At 31.9% G+C, this 20,200-nt stretch overlaps 2 protein-coding genes and 1 long non-coding RNA gene across 3 annotated transcripts; 1 reads left to right on the forward strand and 2 right to left on the reverse strand.

The window, feature by feature from the left end:
* Positions 1-998: 998 nt before the first annotated feature.
* On the reverse strand, positions 999-10,812 carry LOC128286959 (uncharacterized). Its single transcript, XR_008277650.1, has 4 exons — positions 10,641-10,812; positions 10,394-10,548; positions 10,047-10,149; positions 999-1,211 (listed from the first exon to the last, which is right to left on the reverse strand). It is a non-coding gene; the product is annotated as an uncharacterized LOC128286959 (long non-coding RNA).
* On the forward strand, positions 6,511-10,932 carry LOC108461674 (uncharacterized). Its single transcript, XM_017761577.2, has 8 exons — positions 6,511-7,554; positions 7,630-7,762; positions 7,948-8,163; positions 8,327-8,482; positions 8,626-8,878; positions 9,732-10,132; positions 10,206-10,322; positions 10,428-10,932. Exons 1-8 carry the CDS (start codon positions 6,578-6,580, stop codon positions 10,761-10,763), a joined length of 2,589 nt encoding a protein of 862 aa, XP_017617066.1. The 5' UTR covers positions 6,511-6,577; the 3' UTR covers positions 10,764-10,932.
* Positions 10,933-11,627: 695 nt separating this feature from the next.
* LOC108463056 (CO(2)-response secreted protease-like) lies at positions 11,628-20,200 on the reverse strand. The gene is made up of 12 exons (XM_017762993.2): positions 19,408-20,200; positions 18,074-18,553; positions 17,911-17,993; positions 17,731-17,828; positions 17,296-17,460; positions 14,486-14,597; positions 13,859-14,396; positions 13,677-13,777; positions 13,355-13,597; positions 13,141-13,255; positions 12,464-12,677; positions 11,628-12,389 (listed from the first exon to the last, which is right to left on the reverse strand). The coding sequence occupies exons 2-12, from the start codon at positions 18,251-18,253 to the stop codon at positions 11,839-11,841; spliced, it is 2,400 nt and encodes a 799-aa protein (XP_017618482.2). The 5' UTR covers positions 18,254-18,553; positions 19,408-20,200; the 3' UTR covers positions 11,628-11,838.

Below are 20,200 nucleotides of genomic sequence, written 5' to 3' on the forward strand. Positions count from 1 at the left end.
TTATCCATTTTCTACTCAAATCGTCAAAACAAAATTATATACTTCATTAACAATAGTATAACAACTTAGTAACAATATAATTTTATTATGAACATCGATAATGTAACATCCTCAATACCTTTGTGGGGAACAATGGTAAGCTAAGAGCAAATGTATTATAATTTGAGAAGTTTATAAAATAAGAAAAGAATTATCAGTGTTAGCAGAGGGTGACAATAGATACTGAAGATAATTGAAAAGACTCGTATGGTGTGAGAAATTAATTTGGAGTATAAACTAAATTGTAAGAAAATAAAAAGTGTTAAGGTAAAAGTGTAAAAAATTAAAATTATAAGAGATTAAATTGGAAGGAAGGGAAAAATAGGAAGGATTAAAAGAGTAAATATACCACAAGGCTTTAAACACGTCCATGTGTCTAGGCCGTGTCAAAACAAGGCATACATATTGACTAAATCACACAGCCACAAGACATGCCCGTGTGCCTTAGCCGTGGTCGAAACTGACTTGGTTCACACGGCTAGCCACACGCCCGTGTGCCTTGGCCGTGCTCAAGACTGACTTACAATCGTAGGGTACCCCAAGGGACACACGACCGTGCAACATGACTGTGTGCTGTACACGGCTGAGACACACACCTGTGTCTCTGCCCGTGTGGACAAAAATAGGCCATTTGAAAAGCCAATTTGCCACCCAATTTGGGTCAAACCTACAAACATCAAATACACTTCAATTGCATAATATTTTCAACCAATTTCAATCATCAAACATCCATCATTCATGTTATATTACCAACATCCAGTTTCATACTTATATTCTATACTAAAACATGCCAAAATCTTTAACCAAAAACATACCAAAAATATAGTTTATAATCTCAAAACCTTTCATTCAATCTTATGCCATGAACTTACCATTTTTTTCAAATAAGCACAAACCAAACTTACCAAATTGACCAATTCACTTGGCCCTTCAAGAACACATCGCATAGGCATAATTTGTATCACATATCATATACCAAAAATTCATTCATGTACACAACCATAATCAAGCCAAATCACATGGCTAGATATATACATTACAAAACATATCCAAATACCTCTAGCCTATACATGTCATATTCTAATATTCATAATGTCAAAAGGTACCAAAATATAGTTCGATAGTGTGGTGACGATCCTTGATGATCCCCGAGCTCCTGGTAGCTACGATATCTATAAATTAGTTGAAAAACACACAGAGTAAACTTTGAAAAGCTTAGTAAGCCATATACAAATAAATTTAACGTTTAAAATATATAAACATCATCAAATTACATATACTTTGTAGCCAAATACTACAACCAACCTTGTTCATATGCATATCACATAATCTCAATTCATTTGCTCTTATAGCATAAATTCACATATTTAGATCATATATTACCATTTGCACATATACTTACCTTTTATTCTCAAACACATTATACCATTCAAACATACCTGAATCGGATACATATTCACATCGTCATTCATTTACTCGAAATGCCTGTTGAACCGTTCAAAATCATAAGGATACGCGGATAGCTCGGAAAGCACATACAATGCCAACGTCCCAGACGTGGTCTTACATGTAATCAAACATCGATGTCACTATCCCAGACAGGGTCTTATACGAAATCAAGTACGATGTCAACGTCTCAGACGTGGTCTTACACGTAAATCATAAGTCGATACCAACGTCTCAGACGTGGTCTTACACGATAACACATATCAGATCTTATATCATGACATATGTATCCTAACTATTCCTAAGGTTCGTACAAGACTTTTTGGACGTCAAAACTTTATCGATACTTTCTTAGAGATCTCATTCTCAACACTTATAATCATCCAACATTGTTCAAAAGCATATAAGAAATAATAATTCAGTTCAAAATAAATTTATTTGTATATTAACTTACCTCGTACGAAAATGAACGGAAACAAGCAACTATTCAACGACTTTCGTTTTTCCTCGATCTAATTCTGTTTTCTTTGGTTCTTAATCTAAACATATTCAAATTTAACCATTTTATTCACCAAATCGTTCAAATCAATCCATATACACATATTTAGGATATTTTACAAACTAGTCCTCATATTTTCACATTTTGACACTTTAGTCCCTAGTCACAAAAATCACAAAATACACAAAATTTCCTTATACACATGCCTAGCCGAATTTTCATATAGCTCATATAAGCCCACATATTTCATTTATTTCACATTTTAGTCCCTCAATTCAAAAATTTCTCAATTTAGTCCAAGTTACTCAAATTCATCAAAAATTCAAAGACAAAACATGTTAACTCAAAACATATCTTCCATTTATCAATAACTAACATCACAAAACTCATATTTTTATCAATGGCATATTTCAAAATCATCATCAAAATCAAAAATTAGGGCAAGGGCTTAATAGAATATAGTGCAACAATTACAAAAACGTAGAAATTATCAAAAACCGAGTCAAAACCATACATTAATCAAGAAATCAAAGTGCCAAAACCGAATGCAAGAATATGGTTTATTCTTTCTTCTAATTTCGGTTGAAAATGATGATATGAGACTAATTTTTATGTTTGCTTTATTAATAATAACTTAAATAACCAAATACTAATTTTACCCTTAATGAAATAACATATAAAAAATTAACATTAAGGTCATTTATGACCACTCATAGGGTGAGTTTGGATGGGCAGTGCGTTTAGCTGCAGTTAGTGTAAAAACAGCGGTGGCGGTGAGATTAGATACTGTAGAGATACTGTAGCGTGAGACAAAAAGTAAGTTAAATGCACCGCACCGTAATCAATCGCCCATCCAAACGAAGCCATATATTCAATGGTATAATTGCATCATAAGGACCTCTATTTTAATAAGACAAATCAAATAGGTACTTTTACAAGTAGTAGGCAACTTTTACATTTAATGCGATTAGGTCCTTTTTACAATTAAGCACACAAACGATTAAATTTTCATACGAAACTTTCACACATGCTAATTATATTTAAATTTTTTTTTACTCGAATTTGTGGTCCCGAGACCACTATTCCGACTAGGGTCTAAACCATACTGTTGCATTAAGCATGCTATAGCAAAACATTCAAATAGCATATTTACCAACCACTTCATCCAACTCAATCTATAATATCTGACACATTCTATTCAAAGTTTGATACCATATAGTCATTTCGTAATTGTTCCTTACATAAATCAATTTACATATACCTATTTCAAGTATCGATATTATCACAACATGATTCAAAAATTCCAAGCTAATATCGTTTAAACTTAAGAATATACAGAATTCGTAACTTGTTATATTTTATTGAGACGGTTCCATATCAAATAATTTTATTATTTCGATGGATATTTGTAAAAGTATTCAACACATAAGTTTAGAAATAGATAATGCTCGTAAGAGCTAGTCATATACAGAATAACGCTGTCAAGTTACTCGCCCAGGATAAACCAATGACAACTCAGAAAACTAGTCTGGCCAGGGCTATGTTTACATGCAAAACGACAATGGATTACTAGTCTAGGCTAAATTCGAGTCACATGTAAATTCGAGTCCACAACACATGTAGGAACTCAGTCCAAATCAGAAATTCATACAAAAATATCATGTATGAAACTTTTACTCGACCCATCGAAATTATATTAGAACATTCAGTATAGTTAACATAAATTAACTTATTTTAGCAGTTTTGAATATATATATAAACATCAATAACAGTATTTAATAATGAATTATAACCAAAACATTCATAGAACTTACTTGACAAAAACAATTGTAAAAATAAAGTCAACAACCACTCCAAAACCTTAGTTTTTCCTTTATTTGTGTTTGCTTGAGTCGTTTCTTGATCTAGATAAATATTCTTGTTTAATTAATCCATTTCCAGAATTATATAAATAATTTATACTTATAGACCCCTTTTATTAACAATTTACAAAATTTCCCTAACATTTTAACCTTAATGCAATTTGGTCCCTAAACCCAAAATTCACAATTTAACCATAACTAAAGAAACTCCATGCTAACCGATTTTCCTAGGGATCCATAACAACCCAAAATTCTCATCATTTCACACTATTATCAACAAAATTTACTATTCTCTCAAATAGGTCCCTAAATTTTAAAATCATAAAAAATCACTTAACAAAAAACTTATGTTTAACTACTGACCTTAATAATCTATCAACTAGATCCACTAACACTTCCAATTCATTCATGGCAAGTCTCTAAACTTTTAAAAATTTTACAAATTGACCCCCAGGGTTGATAGATTAAGCTAATAAGAGCTCAAAGACATAAAAATTATTAAAAACGGGCATCAAACATATACCACGCATGAGAGATTAAGCTTGGCCAAAAGTTCTGCCTTCAACAATGGTGTTTTCAGCTTGGAGAAGACGAGAATAAACAAAATAAAAAAAATAATGTGCTTTGTTTATTTTACTTTCCTTAAGTTTGTTTTTAATTATTATTATAAAATTATAACATATAAATTAATTAAATAAATAATTAACCATGCATGCCACTAAGATTTGGCATAATTGCCATAAAAACCCTTGTAACCATATTAATTTAACCTTTTAGTACCTTTAACTTATAGAAACCAACTTTTGTAACTTTTACGATTTAATTCTTTTTACCTAATTAACTATTTAAATGCTAAAATTTCTTAATCAAATTTTAATATGACCCTAATAATGCTCCAGTGGCTTTGTCGACTACTGAGGTAGAATACATGGCAATTAAAAAAGCAAATTGGTTAAGGGGCCTGTTCAGTGAACTGGTAAGTGAAAAAGGGGCAATTGTTGTATATTGTGATAGTCAAAGTGCCATACATCTCAGCAAAGATCAAATGCATTACGAAAGAACTAATCACATAGACATTCGTTATCATTTTTTTTTTGGGAGGTGATCATTCGAAGGGATGTTTATATTCTTAAAATTGGCATAGAACATAATTCGACAGATATGTTGACAAAGAGCCTTCCAGTTTTAAAGTTCGAGCATTGCTTGGACTTGTTAAATATACAATGAAGAATCAATTAAGCCCGTAACAAGGCTTGGCAAGGAAGTTGGTCCAAATACAAGTCAATGTGAAGATTTGTAGGAAAATGCCTTTTATTTTAACCAAAGTTTATTTTGGCTTTTCTTCTCCTAGTTAAACTCTATTTTTAGTTTTCCACTTAAACTCTAATTAACCTAGAGCTTTTGTAGTCATATATGCTATGAATTTTGGCCTATAAATAGGCCTTAGTTACTCTATGTTTTACAAAAACAAAATATTTAGATTGAAAGAATTTTGTTCTTTGTTTTGAAGGGATTTTCTTGTGGGGCTTTGGGTTTTTCTTCTAATTCTGTCCATATTTTGTACTCTCCTTTATTATAGTAAAATCTCTTTTTGCCTTGTGATTTTTTATCCTCTTTTGAAGAGTTTTTTCACGTAAAATTTGCATGTTCGATCTTTTCAATTCTTATTTTCTTCACTTTGTTCGTTATTTAATCGAGTTTATCCCCTACATACTTTATTTGTATAATTTTTTCATTGTTTGAAAATAATAGTGTTGAGAGGGCAATCACGAAACCCAAACATGAGATTTGAACTTGTCAAAAAGTACTTAGTTAATACTTAAACTTTTTTTTTGGACCTAGTGGGTATTTGAACTTGTATTTTGTCGCACATTTTGATAACTCCACACTAATATTGTTAGTTTGTGTTGATGTTGCACTGTCAACCAATCATATGGTGACACGTGACAGCCTCTCATCATAACACGTAAAAGACATAAAATAAAAATAAAAATAAAAATAAAAATATTAAAAATATATAAATTAATAAAAAATATATTTTTTCATGTAAAAATGAACCTAAAGCAATTGATGTCTAGATTCATTTAGACAACTATTTATCCATATGTTTTTTATATACATTTATAACTTTATAAATTTGTAAATTTTTATATTTATGGATTTTATAAATTTATAATGTTTTAAAATTTTAAAATATATATTCTTATATGTTTTCTGAATATTTTATGCTTTTATATTTTTAATTATATATATTTTTATAAATTTATTTGTTTTAATTTATATATTTTATGTATTTTGTAAAATAATAATAACATAAAAATGATAATTTATAAAAAAACTAAAAATATATAAAAAATTAACTAACTAAAATATTTTATATTTCTTAATTTTAAAATAATAATATAAAAACCTAATATTTTATTAAAAACTAAAACATATAAAATTAATAAAAATTTAATTTTGAACGAATCTAAACAGATAGTAGTCTACATTCAAATTCAAGAGGTATATTAACCGTTTCGTATTATATATTCAAGATTCTTTTTGGTGTTATTATTTTCATTAGAAAACCAAAATTTCTGATTAACCCGAAAAGGAAATATTTTCCTTTATTATAAAACCTATAAAGTATTCAGACAAAATAAAATCTATAAAATATGTACAAAACAAAAATAAAATCTATAAATAAACAAATATTCCATGAACATCTCAACTCACTCCCAGACTCAATATGTCAACCCTTAAGATCACTAAAAAGCACCACAGACATCTAAACAACCCTTTCCCTTCCACACCAGCATATCTCCCCATCATTCAAGGTAACCTCTTCATCAATTCCCAAACACTACCTCCCAACCAAAATTCCCCTCTTGGCAAGGATTTTCAGCTTATTTGGAGCACCCAAAATGGTGGGTATCTCTCAATTTCCCACGTTTCACACCCTTCAAAGTCATTATGGTCCACTATCCCTGGACAAGCATTTATATCAGCAGCCATGGCTGAAACAGAGGTGGAAGAAAGCAGGGGATCTTTTGCTATCAAAGATAGAGATGTTCACCTGGTTTGTGATCATCAGAGTATTGAAGATATTATTTTGATCAATCAATTTGATGACTTTCAACTTGATTATTTGGACTTAGATCACCTTAAAACGAATTCCAAATTTGCAGATTCCCCTTTTTTGATTATAACAGGGCATATTTTCAGCAAAAGGACAAAGAAATGGCTTCAAAGTTCAAGCATTTATAGGTCTGCTTCAGCAAGGTATTGGGTTTTGTTTGATCAAAAGGAAAATAACCAAATTGGATTCAAAGTCAAAATTGGACAACCAAAATTTCAGCTTCATCATCACCCCAAAGCTTCACGTTCAACATCATTAGGAAGGTACCGCCGTTTAAGGAGGAAACTAAGGCGGCATCGAAAATGGAAACTGGGATGGTGTTGGTTCCTTACAAGGACAAAAGGGTTGTCCATAAATTCTTCATCAGAGGAGGAACTAGGAGAATCCAATGTTGTAGAAACTGCCTTAGAATTCAATAGGGTTTGTTTAACCTATGCAAGTGAAAGAAACGAGAGATTTTTTGGTTTTGGTGAGCAATTTTCTCACATGGATTTTAAGGGTAAAAGGGTACCTATTTTTGTTCAAGAACAAGGTATTGGAAGAGGAGATCAACCTATTACTTTTGCTGCTAACTTGGTTAGCTATAGGTAAGATTGCTTTGCTATTAATCATTTAAAAGGTTTAGGCTTTTAATTCTCAAAAATGAAATTTCTTTGTTGTAGAGCTGGTGGAGACTGGAGCACTACTTATGCTCCTTCACCTTTCTATATGACATCCAAAATGAGGTCTCTTTACTTGGAAGGATACAACTATTCTGTATTCGATCTTACTCAACCTGATAGGGTCCAATTACAGGTATGTTTCAATACAGTTCATCATGAAACTGTGCTCTATTTGCTTATGAAACAAGTGATACTGAATCTTGTGTGTGCTTGAGGTTAATGAATGTTATAAAGCTGTTTAAGGAATTAGATTGTTTTGAGGCTCATTCGGATTTTAAAACATGCAGTTTTCTATTTTCTGTATGTTGGAGCTTGCAGATACATGGAAATGCAATGCAAGGGAGGATACTACATGGAAACTCGCCTTTGGAGATCATTGAACACTTCACGGAAGCCATTGGGAGGCCTCCCGAGCTTCCTGAATGGGTGATATCTGGTGCGGTAGTTGGCATGCAAGGGGGTACAGAAACTGTACTCCGTGTTTGGGATAAATTGAGAACTTATAAGGTTCCCATTTCAGCATTTTGGTTGCAGGTAATGCACTTGCCTTTGTTCAATACTGAAACTGACAGAAAACCACAATTATGGTATGAGATGATTTGAAAAGAAAACTTTGGTCTGTTCAAAGAAACATTAATAAAGTTAGAACTCTAAATACAATTTTCTGTCAGTTTGATTTGAAGCTTTTATGTTGTAGGATTGGGTGGGGCAAAGGGAAACCTTTATCGGATCACAATTATGGTGGAACTGGGAAGTGGATGTAACAAGGTATCCTGGATGGCAACAGTTGGTTAAAGATCTTAGCAAACACTACATCAAAGTGATGACATACTGCAATCCTTGTTTAGCACTGGTGCTTCTTTGCTTCCTTTTGTCAAAGCCATGGCTATGATTAAGCTAACTATGCACACTTATCTTTTATGAAGCACTACACTGTAGTTTGATAACTGATATAAAGCTTGAAGCCTTATTTGAGACTTTATCTTCGTTTTACAGATGGATGAGAAGCCAAACAAAAGGCGAAATCTCTTTGAGGAAGCGAAAGAGCTAGACATTTTGGTGAAAGATGATCGTGGAGAACCGTACATGGTTCCAAATACAGCGTTTGATGTAGGAATGCTGGACTTGACACACCCACTGACTGCAAATTGGTTCAAGCAAATTTTACGCGAAATGGTGGATGATGGAGTTCGAGGATGGATGGCTGATTTTGGTGAAGGTCTGCCTGTGGATGCTGTACTTTATTCAGGTTTCAATCTCAACTGCATTTGAACTAGTCTTCTTATATTGAAGCATAAATAAGCTATATATTTACCAGTCCACGTATATGCTCTATCATTTTTGGTGGCAATGACTTCAATCATCTCCAAGCTAGTTTGTCATCTCAAAACTAAACTACAATATTTCAAGATTTTAGTTGGCTATCGTTGCCCATGGTGACTTCCAGAAATGTCATTAGATCACACCATAGTAAATTTCCCTTCAATTTTAATAACAAGCATAGTAAATGGTCCTTTTGCAAAGTGTTATAGCCATTCTGTGGTCAACATCCTCAAATCAATTGCACTCTTTCTTGTAGTAAACATGAAAGCTTGTCGTCAGGAAATTGCTTGTATAATCTCCTCAGCAGACCAGATGTTTACATGATGTTTCTTTTCTGGTAAAAATACCATGGAGGCCCCTGTATTAGGACTCAAATTACATTTTCCCCCTCTACTAAAATAATGTGCAAATTAGTCTCTGTATGTTTGATCAAAGAGCAAAGTAGTCCTTCTGTTAAAAATTTTATCCATTTTTATTATTAAAAACTGTCCTGTGCATTAGCATGATGTACGTGTGGTTCATCAACCATACCAGCTTTTAATAGTACAAACGGATGAAAATTTTAATAGAAAGGACTATTTTGCTCTTTGATTTAACATATAAGGACTAATTTCCTCTTTTTTTGAGTAAAGAGGGTGAAATACAATCTAAATCTTAGTACAGGGGCCTCCGTGGTACTTTTACTGTTAGGTTCCTCTTTTCCTAGCCCCTCTCCTCTCCTTTATTCCTACTGTTTTCCTGTTGAACTATATCAATAAGGATATACTCGTTCATTTCAGGTGAAGATCCTATTGCTGCTCATAACAGATATCCAGAATTATGGGCTCAAATAAATCGAGAATTTGTGGAAGAATGGAAAAGTCATTGCACAGGAAAGGAAAGAGAAGATCCCCAAGAGGACTTAGTCTTCTTCATGAGGGCTGGTTTCAGGGATAGTCCAAAATGGGGAATGCTGTTTTGGGAAGGGGACCAAATGGTAAGCTGGCAAGCTAATGATGGTATAAAGAGTTCTGTTGTTGCCCTATTGAGCAGTGGACTTTCCGGTTATGCTTTTAACCATAGTGATATCGGAGGCTATTGTACCATGAACTTACCTTTTATTAGGTACTGTCGAACTGAAGAGTTGCTTTTGAGATGGATGGAGCTAAATGCATTCACCATAGTTTTCCGTACTCATGAGGTAAGTCAAAGTCCATCCTGAAATATCGAAACACGATATTGTTAGTAACTGATATCAATGTTTCTTCTGTAAGGGAAACAAGCCTTGGTGCAACAGTCAATTTTACTCCAACAACAAAACGTTATCACATTTTGCACGCTTTGCTAAAGTGTACAAAGCTTGGAAGTTTTACAGAGTCGAACTTGTAAAGGTAAATGCCAGAAACAAGCAAGTTATATGTGCAATGATGCAACAAGCAACATATGTAATGATCTAACAAACCTCTTGCTGTCTTCGTTGTACACAAAACAAATAGGAAGCGGCTCAAAAGGGATCACCTGTCTGCCGTCATCTATTTCTTCACTACCCAAACGACGAGAGGGTTCAAAGCTTAAGTTACGAGCAGTTCTTGGTAGGCAGTGAGATCCTAGTGGTTCCTGTTCTTCACAAAGGTAAGAAAAATGTCAAAGTTCATTTCCCAGTTGGAGAAACTTGTAGTTGGCAACATATTTGGACCGGAAAAACATACCAAAAACAAGGTTGTCAAGCTTGGGTTGAAGCTCCATTAGGCTATCCTGCTGTATTTGTTAAGGTTGGCTCTATAGTCGGAGAAACTTTTCTAAGAAACCTGAAAAATTTTGATATTTTGTAAGCGGCTGTTAAACTCTTTGTAATTTGTATATATATGCCGTCTATTTTCATTCTATAAATTCAAAACAAAGAAAAAGCATAAATGTAAACGCCAAATGGCATATTCTCTAAGTGGGGTCACTTTACACGAAATGGAAAGAAACAATCCAGGTTATTCATTTATGATCAAATTTTGCTGTTAGACCCTCTACTTTGCATGTAAGTTGTGGGTTTAATTTGAGTCTATACTTTTTAAATTAGTCAATTTTAGTCTTTGCATTTTTTCGAATTTTAAAATTATAGTTAAATTCTTCTTTTAGAAATGTATTATGCCTAAAGTTGTAGATCTAATACATGTTTGCTAACTGGATTTTTTTTTTTTGAGTAATATGTAGGAATAGTAAGCCAACATGTAAGTCTCCTTAAAATGAAAAATTATTGTTTTAGTCACCTGAAGTTAATAAAAGCTTAAATTAATATATGAAAAAATTATAGTTTGCCCCCCTCCCAAAGTGTTAAAATTTTGATTTAGTTCTTTTGAAAATCATAAAGATATAAGTCAATACAATAATGAAATTGCACTTTAGCTCTTAATAAAATATATAACTTAATCTTGGTCCCATTAAAAAGTTTTTGGCTTTGCCCGTACTGACATAGCATTACATATGTTTACCACATCAAATATGAAAATATCATAACTAAATGAATTTAATAGCTACAATTATGTTTACCACATCAAATATGAAAATATCATAACTAAATGAATTTAATAGCTACAATTTGGTTAGAACTAAAATTTTAAAATTCTAAAAGTACAGGATTAAAATGACCAAAATTAAAATATATAGAGATTAAATTCACAACTTACGAATAGTACAAAGACTAATAATAAAATTTAACCTTTATTTAAATATTTCGTATAGTTAACCCTATAAGAAATGTCTTACATGTTTGAAATCATATAAGAATGAATCACATACAAAACTTGAAATACAAAATGAATATTTTCACCAAACTACATATATCACCACCACTTTTCCTAACATCATAAACCTTGTTTAATCTCTATTTCTTATTATTCTTACAGTATCATTTTATCACTCAACATTCACTGCGAACACCATACGAACAGAATATTGAGCAGCAGACCATGTTATATATCCAAAATTATACCCACCTGAAGCCTCACTGCCATCAAATAACACTTTGAAAGAAACCCTCTTTACATTCTCTAAAAATGTAATCTTTTTGGGTAAAACCTTCACTTTCATTCCCATGGGAGTTTGCGCAGTGGAAGTATATGTCACATTTGGGTGTCCAACATTTGTAACACTTCTTTTAATAGTTAAGAACCCTTTGCTTTTTTCTAGTTTACTTATGGAGATTGATGGATAATTGATGTTGGAAATGAGATCATCAGAGGATTTCGTTGGACATTTGAAGTTCGTTTTCGACATGGAACGTATCGTTTTCTCTGGGGATCCGTTATAACAAAGGAACCTAAGGTAATCTTCGGTTGTTGTTTCGAAGACTAATCCCGGATTAAGGGCTTTAACTGGACTTATTTCTCCAACTCCCATCTCGTGTGGGATGGCAAAAGAAGCCGAACTGTTCGTCAATGGTTTCCTCATGTTATCATACACAGTTGCTGCATTAGGACAAACATTAGTCTCAATCATGAATATCATGCATTGATTTTAGCATAAAAGTATGTAATTTTACCAGTTGTCATTAGTGCCGATCTGATCATGGAAGAAGTCCATTTAGGATGTACTGATTTAACCAATGCTGAAGCCCCTGTTACATGTGGACAAGCCATTGATGTTCCGGATCTTAGGGCATATCCGCCCGGTTTCTCGCCATCTGAGGCACTCTCTTCTTCATCTTTTGGAGTTACTGCAGCTAAAATGGCAACTCCTGGTGCCATTATATCAGGCTAAAGGAAAGGAAAAAAAAAAACCATATGTTTATCTCAAGTTTTACAGTATTGATAAGGGTAAAAGTACAATGGAAGCCCCTATATTAGAGTTTGGTTGTAGTTTACCCCCTCTACTTAAAAAATAACAAATTAATCCCTATATGTTAAATTAAAATGTAAATTAGTCATCCTATTCCATCCATTTCTATTGTTAAAAAATAGTCGTTGTGCATCAGTATGAAATACACATAACATGCCACATGTCATTGTTTGGTTATTCTATCAACGACGCTAGGTTTTAATAGTACAAATGGATGAAATTTTCAACAAAAAGGACCAATTTACTCTTTAGTCTAACATATAGGGACTAATTTACACATTTTTCTAGTAAAGAAGGAAAAATACAATCTGACTTTAGTACAAAGGCCTCCATGGTACTTTTGCCTATTGATATGATAAAGAAATATATACATGTGTGTACCTTGAGAATGTTTTCTGTTAGTACACTAGGACCTCTTGATGAAAAATATGCTACCACTGGTGCTGGTTTAATTCTTGGAATTTCAACTGTAGGAAGAATAGTTGCAGATGGGTTCCTATCATAACATAAATGGGAGAAAAAAACAACACTTAGAACTATCAAAACATGCCTTGTTCTTCAAGGCATATTCAAAAAACTAAAATCATGGTCTTACTTGTTAGAGTTGATGTACTTGAGAATTTTATATCCTATAGTAGTTCCAACTTCAGTGAATGGAAATGGTCCTGAATCAAATGGAGCACTTTTATCATTTTCATTGATCAAAATCAATCCTTTAGCTTTGGCATCTTCGGCTACGAGTTTCTTGATTGTCCTCGACACGACAGGGAAACCGTCGAAACAAACAATTATCTTCCCTTTTACCTTTTCCGGATCTAATGATCCAGGATAGCAACTCCTGCAATGTAACACAAAGCAAAATTTCATTGCAACAATGGCTACCAATCAAACATATTAACTCAAACAATGTTTTTTACCTTGCTTCTGGTATTGGACTGTACTTAGCAGCAATGTCCTTTCCATATGCAAGTGGATATGTCTCGGTTCGAGTGAGGTTCGAAAAATTAATGGCAGACCCCTTTCAGCACAACATAATCAAAATCAAAATGTTTTCTATATATACACACACACACACACACACACACATGAAGCGTCTTACTTGAAAGATTCTTCCATTTCCTAAAAGCACCTTCGACTGAAAATCCCTATCAATATTAGAAGCTGCCACAGTGAAAATCCATGGTGCTGCATTTATAACAGTGAAAGGATCAGGTCCTTCATTGCCACCTGAACAGACCACCATGACCCCCATTTGTTCTGCATGAAATGCTCCAATGGCAATAGGATCTTTCAAGAAGTCAGATTGGAGGAAAGCACTCGTTCCGATAGAAATGGAGATGATATCGACACCATCTTTAACGGCATCGTCGATTGCCTTTAATATGGTGGAACCGGGGCAACCGTCTTCGGAACATGCCTTATAGGCTGCAATCCTAAAAAGGGGTGAACCACCCCTAGCAGTACCTTGAGCCAAGCCATGGTAACTAGCGTTGGCTACTAAGGCACCAGCTGCAATAGAAGCAGTGTGAGTTCCATGGCCAACAGTGTCCCTTGGAGATTTGTCAACTCTTATTTGTGTTGTGTTGTTTCCATTAGATGCATGCATTACACTGTAGTATCTTGCTCCTATCAACTTCCTAGAATCACAAGATATATATATATATCGTCAACAATAATTTCAAAGCTTTTATTTTATCAAATAAATATGTATGTATGTATGTATGACCTGTTACAATCAGACTTTTTGAAGTCTGGTCCCTCCATGCAAACTCCTTTCCATCTTTTAGGTATTTCTCCCATTCCTTCATCTTTGAAACTTGGAGACTCGGCCCAAATTCCTGAAATAAAATCAATTTTAATAATAAACCCAAACCTGTGTATTCAAATAATTTTATGTGCGCGAGGATTGCTACTATATTTTCAATTATCTATGAAATTATAAAAGTGTAAAACTAGTTTATTTTATTTTATTTTTATATATATATATTTGAACTTGACATGTATTTTGCATAATCCTTTAGTTATCTTTGAAGAACTAATCTATACTATATATAATGTCTTTGATTAAATTAATGACACATATTAATCAAGTTTCAAAATATATAATATGAAAATCATCAACTTTGAATCCAAAACATCTTAATATTTAATATTTCAATCTTCCTTTCAATACTAAAATTATGTTTAATTTTTATGTCAATTTTTATAAATTTATTACATAAAATATTCACCCACGTAATCGAGCGAGTCCAAGGTTTCTAATTGTTGAGGGATTTCCATCTCTTTCAAAAGAAATCTTCAAAGTATTTATTCTTACGAAGCTGATAAACCCTTCAACACGTTTGATATTTGTCTTAAATTAGGGTTTTGTCTCTTAACTCTGTCAAGAACCACGAATGGTTCAAGAAGTGAGAACCCTTTGTCAAATCGAACCATGCGTGGCGTACAGTCACTTACTAAAAAATGGTAGCTATTTACCATTTTTAGGGTTTGAACCCAAACCCTAAATGATATACAGGGACATTTAAGCTACCCCTTTATTAATAATTAATTGTGCATTCAACAAGGCACTTCATCTTTTAAATCTCAACGAAATTAAAAAATAAAACCTCATAAATCAAACAAACATAGGAAGATAATTCCAAAAATGTGGAGATAAAAGATCTCACTCTTTCTTATATTATTACTTTTTGGCCATACATGTAAAATCCTATAGATAAAGATCTGTAATAAGGGATTGCCCTCCACTTTGTGGTTTGTTGATTTGAGTTTATAACACACCGTGTAAAAGTGATTATCACATCAACCCTTTTAAACCCTAAATAAAGTGCTAAATTTAGTGAAAATGCTTTATTTTCCAATGCATTCCAAACAAATAATGAACCCCTCAAAAAAACTACGATTAAGGGAATATTTTTAGGGATTCTTTTGCTCAATCATGGCCATTACTTTTAGAAATGGTAGTTTAAGTAAAGTTTTTTGTTTTACTCTATTTAGGTGACTTAATTAAAATTTAAAAATGGGTGGGGGAAGAAAAAGTTTACCAAATAATTAAAATCCCATTTACTCATGTAAATCTCTATCCTTTAATTCCTAATCTAATCAGTTTATATCAATTAGAATAGTGATCTAAATTAAGGGATTGTTTTTGGTATAAATAAATAAATAAATAAATTTTAAAGGTTTATTTGGATAAAAGTTAAAGGTTGCAAATTAAAATTTAATGAGTTCATTTTAGTGTAATAAAAGTATAAATTTTAAATTTTAAAATGCGATAGTCGAAGTCAGATGTGTTAATAAGAGGGAGTTGGGATATTTATATAAAATACACATCTTTAAAGTAAGCTCGGTTTATTTTCTACAAGGTATTTTTAAATTTAGAATAATCTTGGCCATCAAAATTTAGGAGAAATAAAATAAGTTAAATGTTTAATTTGTATTAGATTTTATAAGTATTTAAGTTTATTTTTACTTAATTAATATTTAGATACTATTTATACTTAAATATTACAAGTATTAAACTTTATTTTTATCAAATTAAAATTTAGATATTACTCTGAAATAGTTTACCAAATTAAACTAAAAATGTTACTAAATTTATCATTAATTTTTATGAATCCTGTAAAAGAAATCAATTTGTTTTTAAAAATAATTTTGAAAATTTTTGGACTGCCCAAACATAAATTTTTCCTTTTTAAAACACTAATTAATTAAGTCTATTAACTTTAATCACATGACATGTCAACAATTAATTAAAATTTTAAAATATAAAATTCTGAAAAAATATAAAAATTATTTTTAATAATAAAAATTATAATAAATTTTATAATATTTAAAATTTTTAAATATATGTAATTAATTATTGATGTGACCTACACATGTATTGTCATGTTAATAAAGTTGACAAACATTAACTTTTATTTATTTATTTTGAGGTGTTTTGACAAACAACCCTAATAGTTTAAGGGCTAAAAATTAAATGAATAGCTAAAATAACTTTTTATAAAATTGGAGGGCCTAACAAATTATTATACATATTTAATCAATAAGTGTAGTTTATTGGTAAAAGCACCTCTATGGCCCCTCTCAATTTTGATATTGAGAAAATTGGTCCATTTCAAAAAATTATAGCAATTCAATCCTGTTAATTTTGAAAGTGAACAATTGAGTACAATTAAGTATGACGTTAATATTTTCCATCAATTATACATAATTTTAACATAATAACTAAAAATTTCAAAATTTAATATCTCTAAATTAAAGTAGAATTAAATTTTAAAATTTTAAAAAATACACAAAACTTTCATAAATTTAAACCAATAATAATCAAACATGATGAAGATTAACTAAAGTGGGGAATTATTAGTGTTCAATAAAGTATGAGAAAGAATAAATGCAATCTCCATGTATTGATTAGTGTGTGTGTGTTTTTCCTTTCTGTAAATTGCCTCACATGCTTGTAAAGTTTCAATCAAATTTTTCATTTTAAAAGTTTCATTATGTTTAATATAAATAAAAAAAGAAAAGTGAAGGTACCTGTATCGATCATGCCAATAATGACATCATAACTAGATTTATGAGGCTGCAGATATGATCCACGATTTAACTTAGGGTTTGAGTTGTCGTCTAAGAAATCCCACGATCGTGTTGTATGTAATTGAAGAATTGAATCGGGAAAAACCGATACCACCCCATCTCTTCCTGTTTTCACATTTACATTATTTATCTACTTTTTTTATGAAAATCACAATTATAAACATATATGCGATCAACTATTACGTAAAATACAAAGCATAAATAAATGGTGAGATTGGTGGTATAGGCATCTCCAAATTTGAAGAAGAAACAAAATAGTAGAACTAAATAAGGACAAAAGGTAAAACACAGCAAGCCAGACAAGTGACAGGCTGACAGCTATATACATATATATATATATCTTAGAAAAGGTAAAGGCTAAAAGGGGGGACTCACCAGACAACTCAGAAGCTTCATCATCAGTAAGCATTGCAGAGAATCCTCTCAATGCATGATTATAATGATTTGTAATTGAAATCCTTTCTCTTTCCTCCCTACCCGAAAAAGTAACCAAAAATATTTCAGTAGATGAATGAATGAATGAACGGTCATGAGTGATTGATCATGTAATGAAACCTTGGAATTACTGTGGACAGTAATTGCAGGTGATCTGATTCTGCAGTTTCACCAGCTGAGCTTCCCATGTATACAACATAATGCTACAAACACAGCACCCACAACTATCAAATATGCCATTATATGTATACACATTTCAGTTCAGAGACAGAACACAACATACCTTTGGGGTTTGGATTGATGTAGCTGAAGAGATAATGAGAAAAAAAGACAAGAGTTGCAGCAGACAAGACATTATGGTAATGGTGTTGGTTGTGGATTTTGCAAGGATGAATTCAGTGTATATATAGGGACTGTGTGAGAGCTTTTTGGCACATGGAAACTTGAGCTGTGAGGAAAGCATCTTTGATATTATTCTTATGTGGGATTGTTTTTTTACACAACTGTTTGCTTGTTCCAATTAAACTAAATAAATGAAGAGTAAGAAAATTAAATTTAAAACTAACGGTGCTGAGTTATAAGGTCATCATAAGTGCTTGAAATAATGAAACAACTACTAAGTTTCGTTTGGTTTCCAAGAAAATCTGGCGAAACATTCTTTCTCTTCTTCTTTCGACAAATAACAAGAATTTTCCCTGCCATTTGGGAACTCTGCGCTGCTTCCAATCATATCCCTTTATGGTGGACAAGTCAATAGGATTTCCTATCCACACAAGACAAGGTCGAGATAAAATTAAAATATGTTGGGAGGCCTACAAAGGATTAAATTGAACTTTTTAGATTTAAGAGGAACTAAAAGAGCAGTGAGACCAAATGACCGAATAGGGCACGACCCTCACCCTCCATTTTGCCCTTAGATACAGATATATGTATGATACATGTACATTTATTTTTATCTAAATTTTTCTCTCTGTCTATGCATTTATCAGCATGTGCATGTGAGCAAGAACAAAAATATATTAATTTATGTTTCATCATTTTTAGGGATAAAACATATTTTTTATTCTTAGGATAAAAGTACAATTTTACTATATATTAACATGTAATTTTATTACTTATAAAAGAATTAAATGGCAATTGTTCCATTTTAGGAAGATAGACTACTTAAACTAAATATCAAATTCAATTAAATTTCAAATTTTAACATAATAAATATACCAACACTAGAATTTGACCTAAATTTCCTATTACATTGAATTAAACAAATCAAAGGGTTCCAATAAAAGGAAATGGCAAAAATGAAAAGCACCTATTTGATTGCCTTTTTAAAGCACACTTCATTTATGTGGATGTCGGTGAATGAAATTTTGGGCTTCCATAGGAAAATAAATAACTTTAAAAAGTAGAGGAATCAAATGGCCTTAAAATACAAGCAATCCAGTCTAGAAATGTTGGTTAGAAGCCTAAAGGAAAGAAATATGAGATGTAAAGTATTCATTATTTTCCATATGGAGAAAAATCCACAAGGTTAAAATATAAAAAAGTACTTGTATTTGATTCATTGATTAAGAGTGATCATTTTATATTTATTTCGTGAGATTGAATCGCAGAAATTACCTGCTAGTAGTGTGAGAACCATAATTTATTCTTAACAGTGGTTTGTGAGCTATACACAAAAATATTAAATTCAAGCGAATCTGATAGGTGCCACTGTCAGAATGAAAAAGTCATTTGTCTAAACTTCCTTCAATAACATAACTGGCTAAGGAAACATGACCTCTTTACCTTTGTGGTGCGACCACTTGTGAAATCGTTGGAAACAGGAACAACAACACTTGCTAGACTCTTTGTATCCATATTAACAAGAGCAGCAATGGTAATACAGCAGATGCTGCCGTACGGAATTGCAAAAGTTTTAAAACTACCTTAAAGAACCGTGCTAAAAGATCTTCAAATCTTGCAAGCTAGTGAACAAAGAAAGGCAACGAGCTAACATCATTCTCGATAACACGAAGGGGACTTCTACAACCTCCTCAATGGCAATCGTTACTGAGATTTTTATTAAAAGATCTCGAAACAAAATTATAAAATTAGAGAATATCCAAACACAAGAAAGATATCTTCGTAAACAAAATCAACAGCTAATCTTAACAAGCACCACATGAATCCAAACAAATAAAAATAAAACACCTACTGAACCAGATCCAGTGTCGCTCTTTCGCCTTCTTCCACTCTCATTAACTGCAAAAATCTTTTTTGCAATCACATACAATCTTGCAAGATGTCAGACTAGCTAAATCGCAAATACGCACTTCATATCACTATAACCAACTTATTGGTTAAAAAGAGAAAACTTATTATCAAAGATCAATTTAAAATCAAAATCAAAATCAAACTTATTATCATTGTC

Source organism: Gossypium arboreum, chromosome 13 (genome assembly GCF_025698485.1).
Source record: "Gossypium arboreum isolate Shixiya-1 chromosome 13, ASM2569848v2, whole genome shotgun sequence".
Lineage (NCBI taxonomy): Eukaryota > Viridiplantae > Streptophyta > Magnoliopsida > Malvales > Malvaceae > Gossypium > Gossypium arboreum.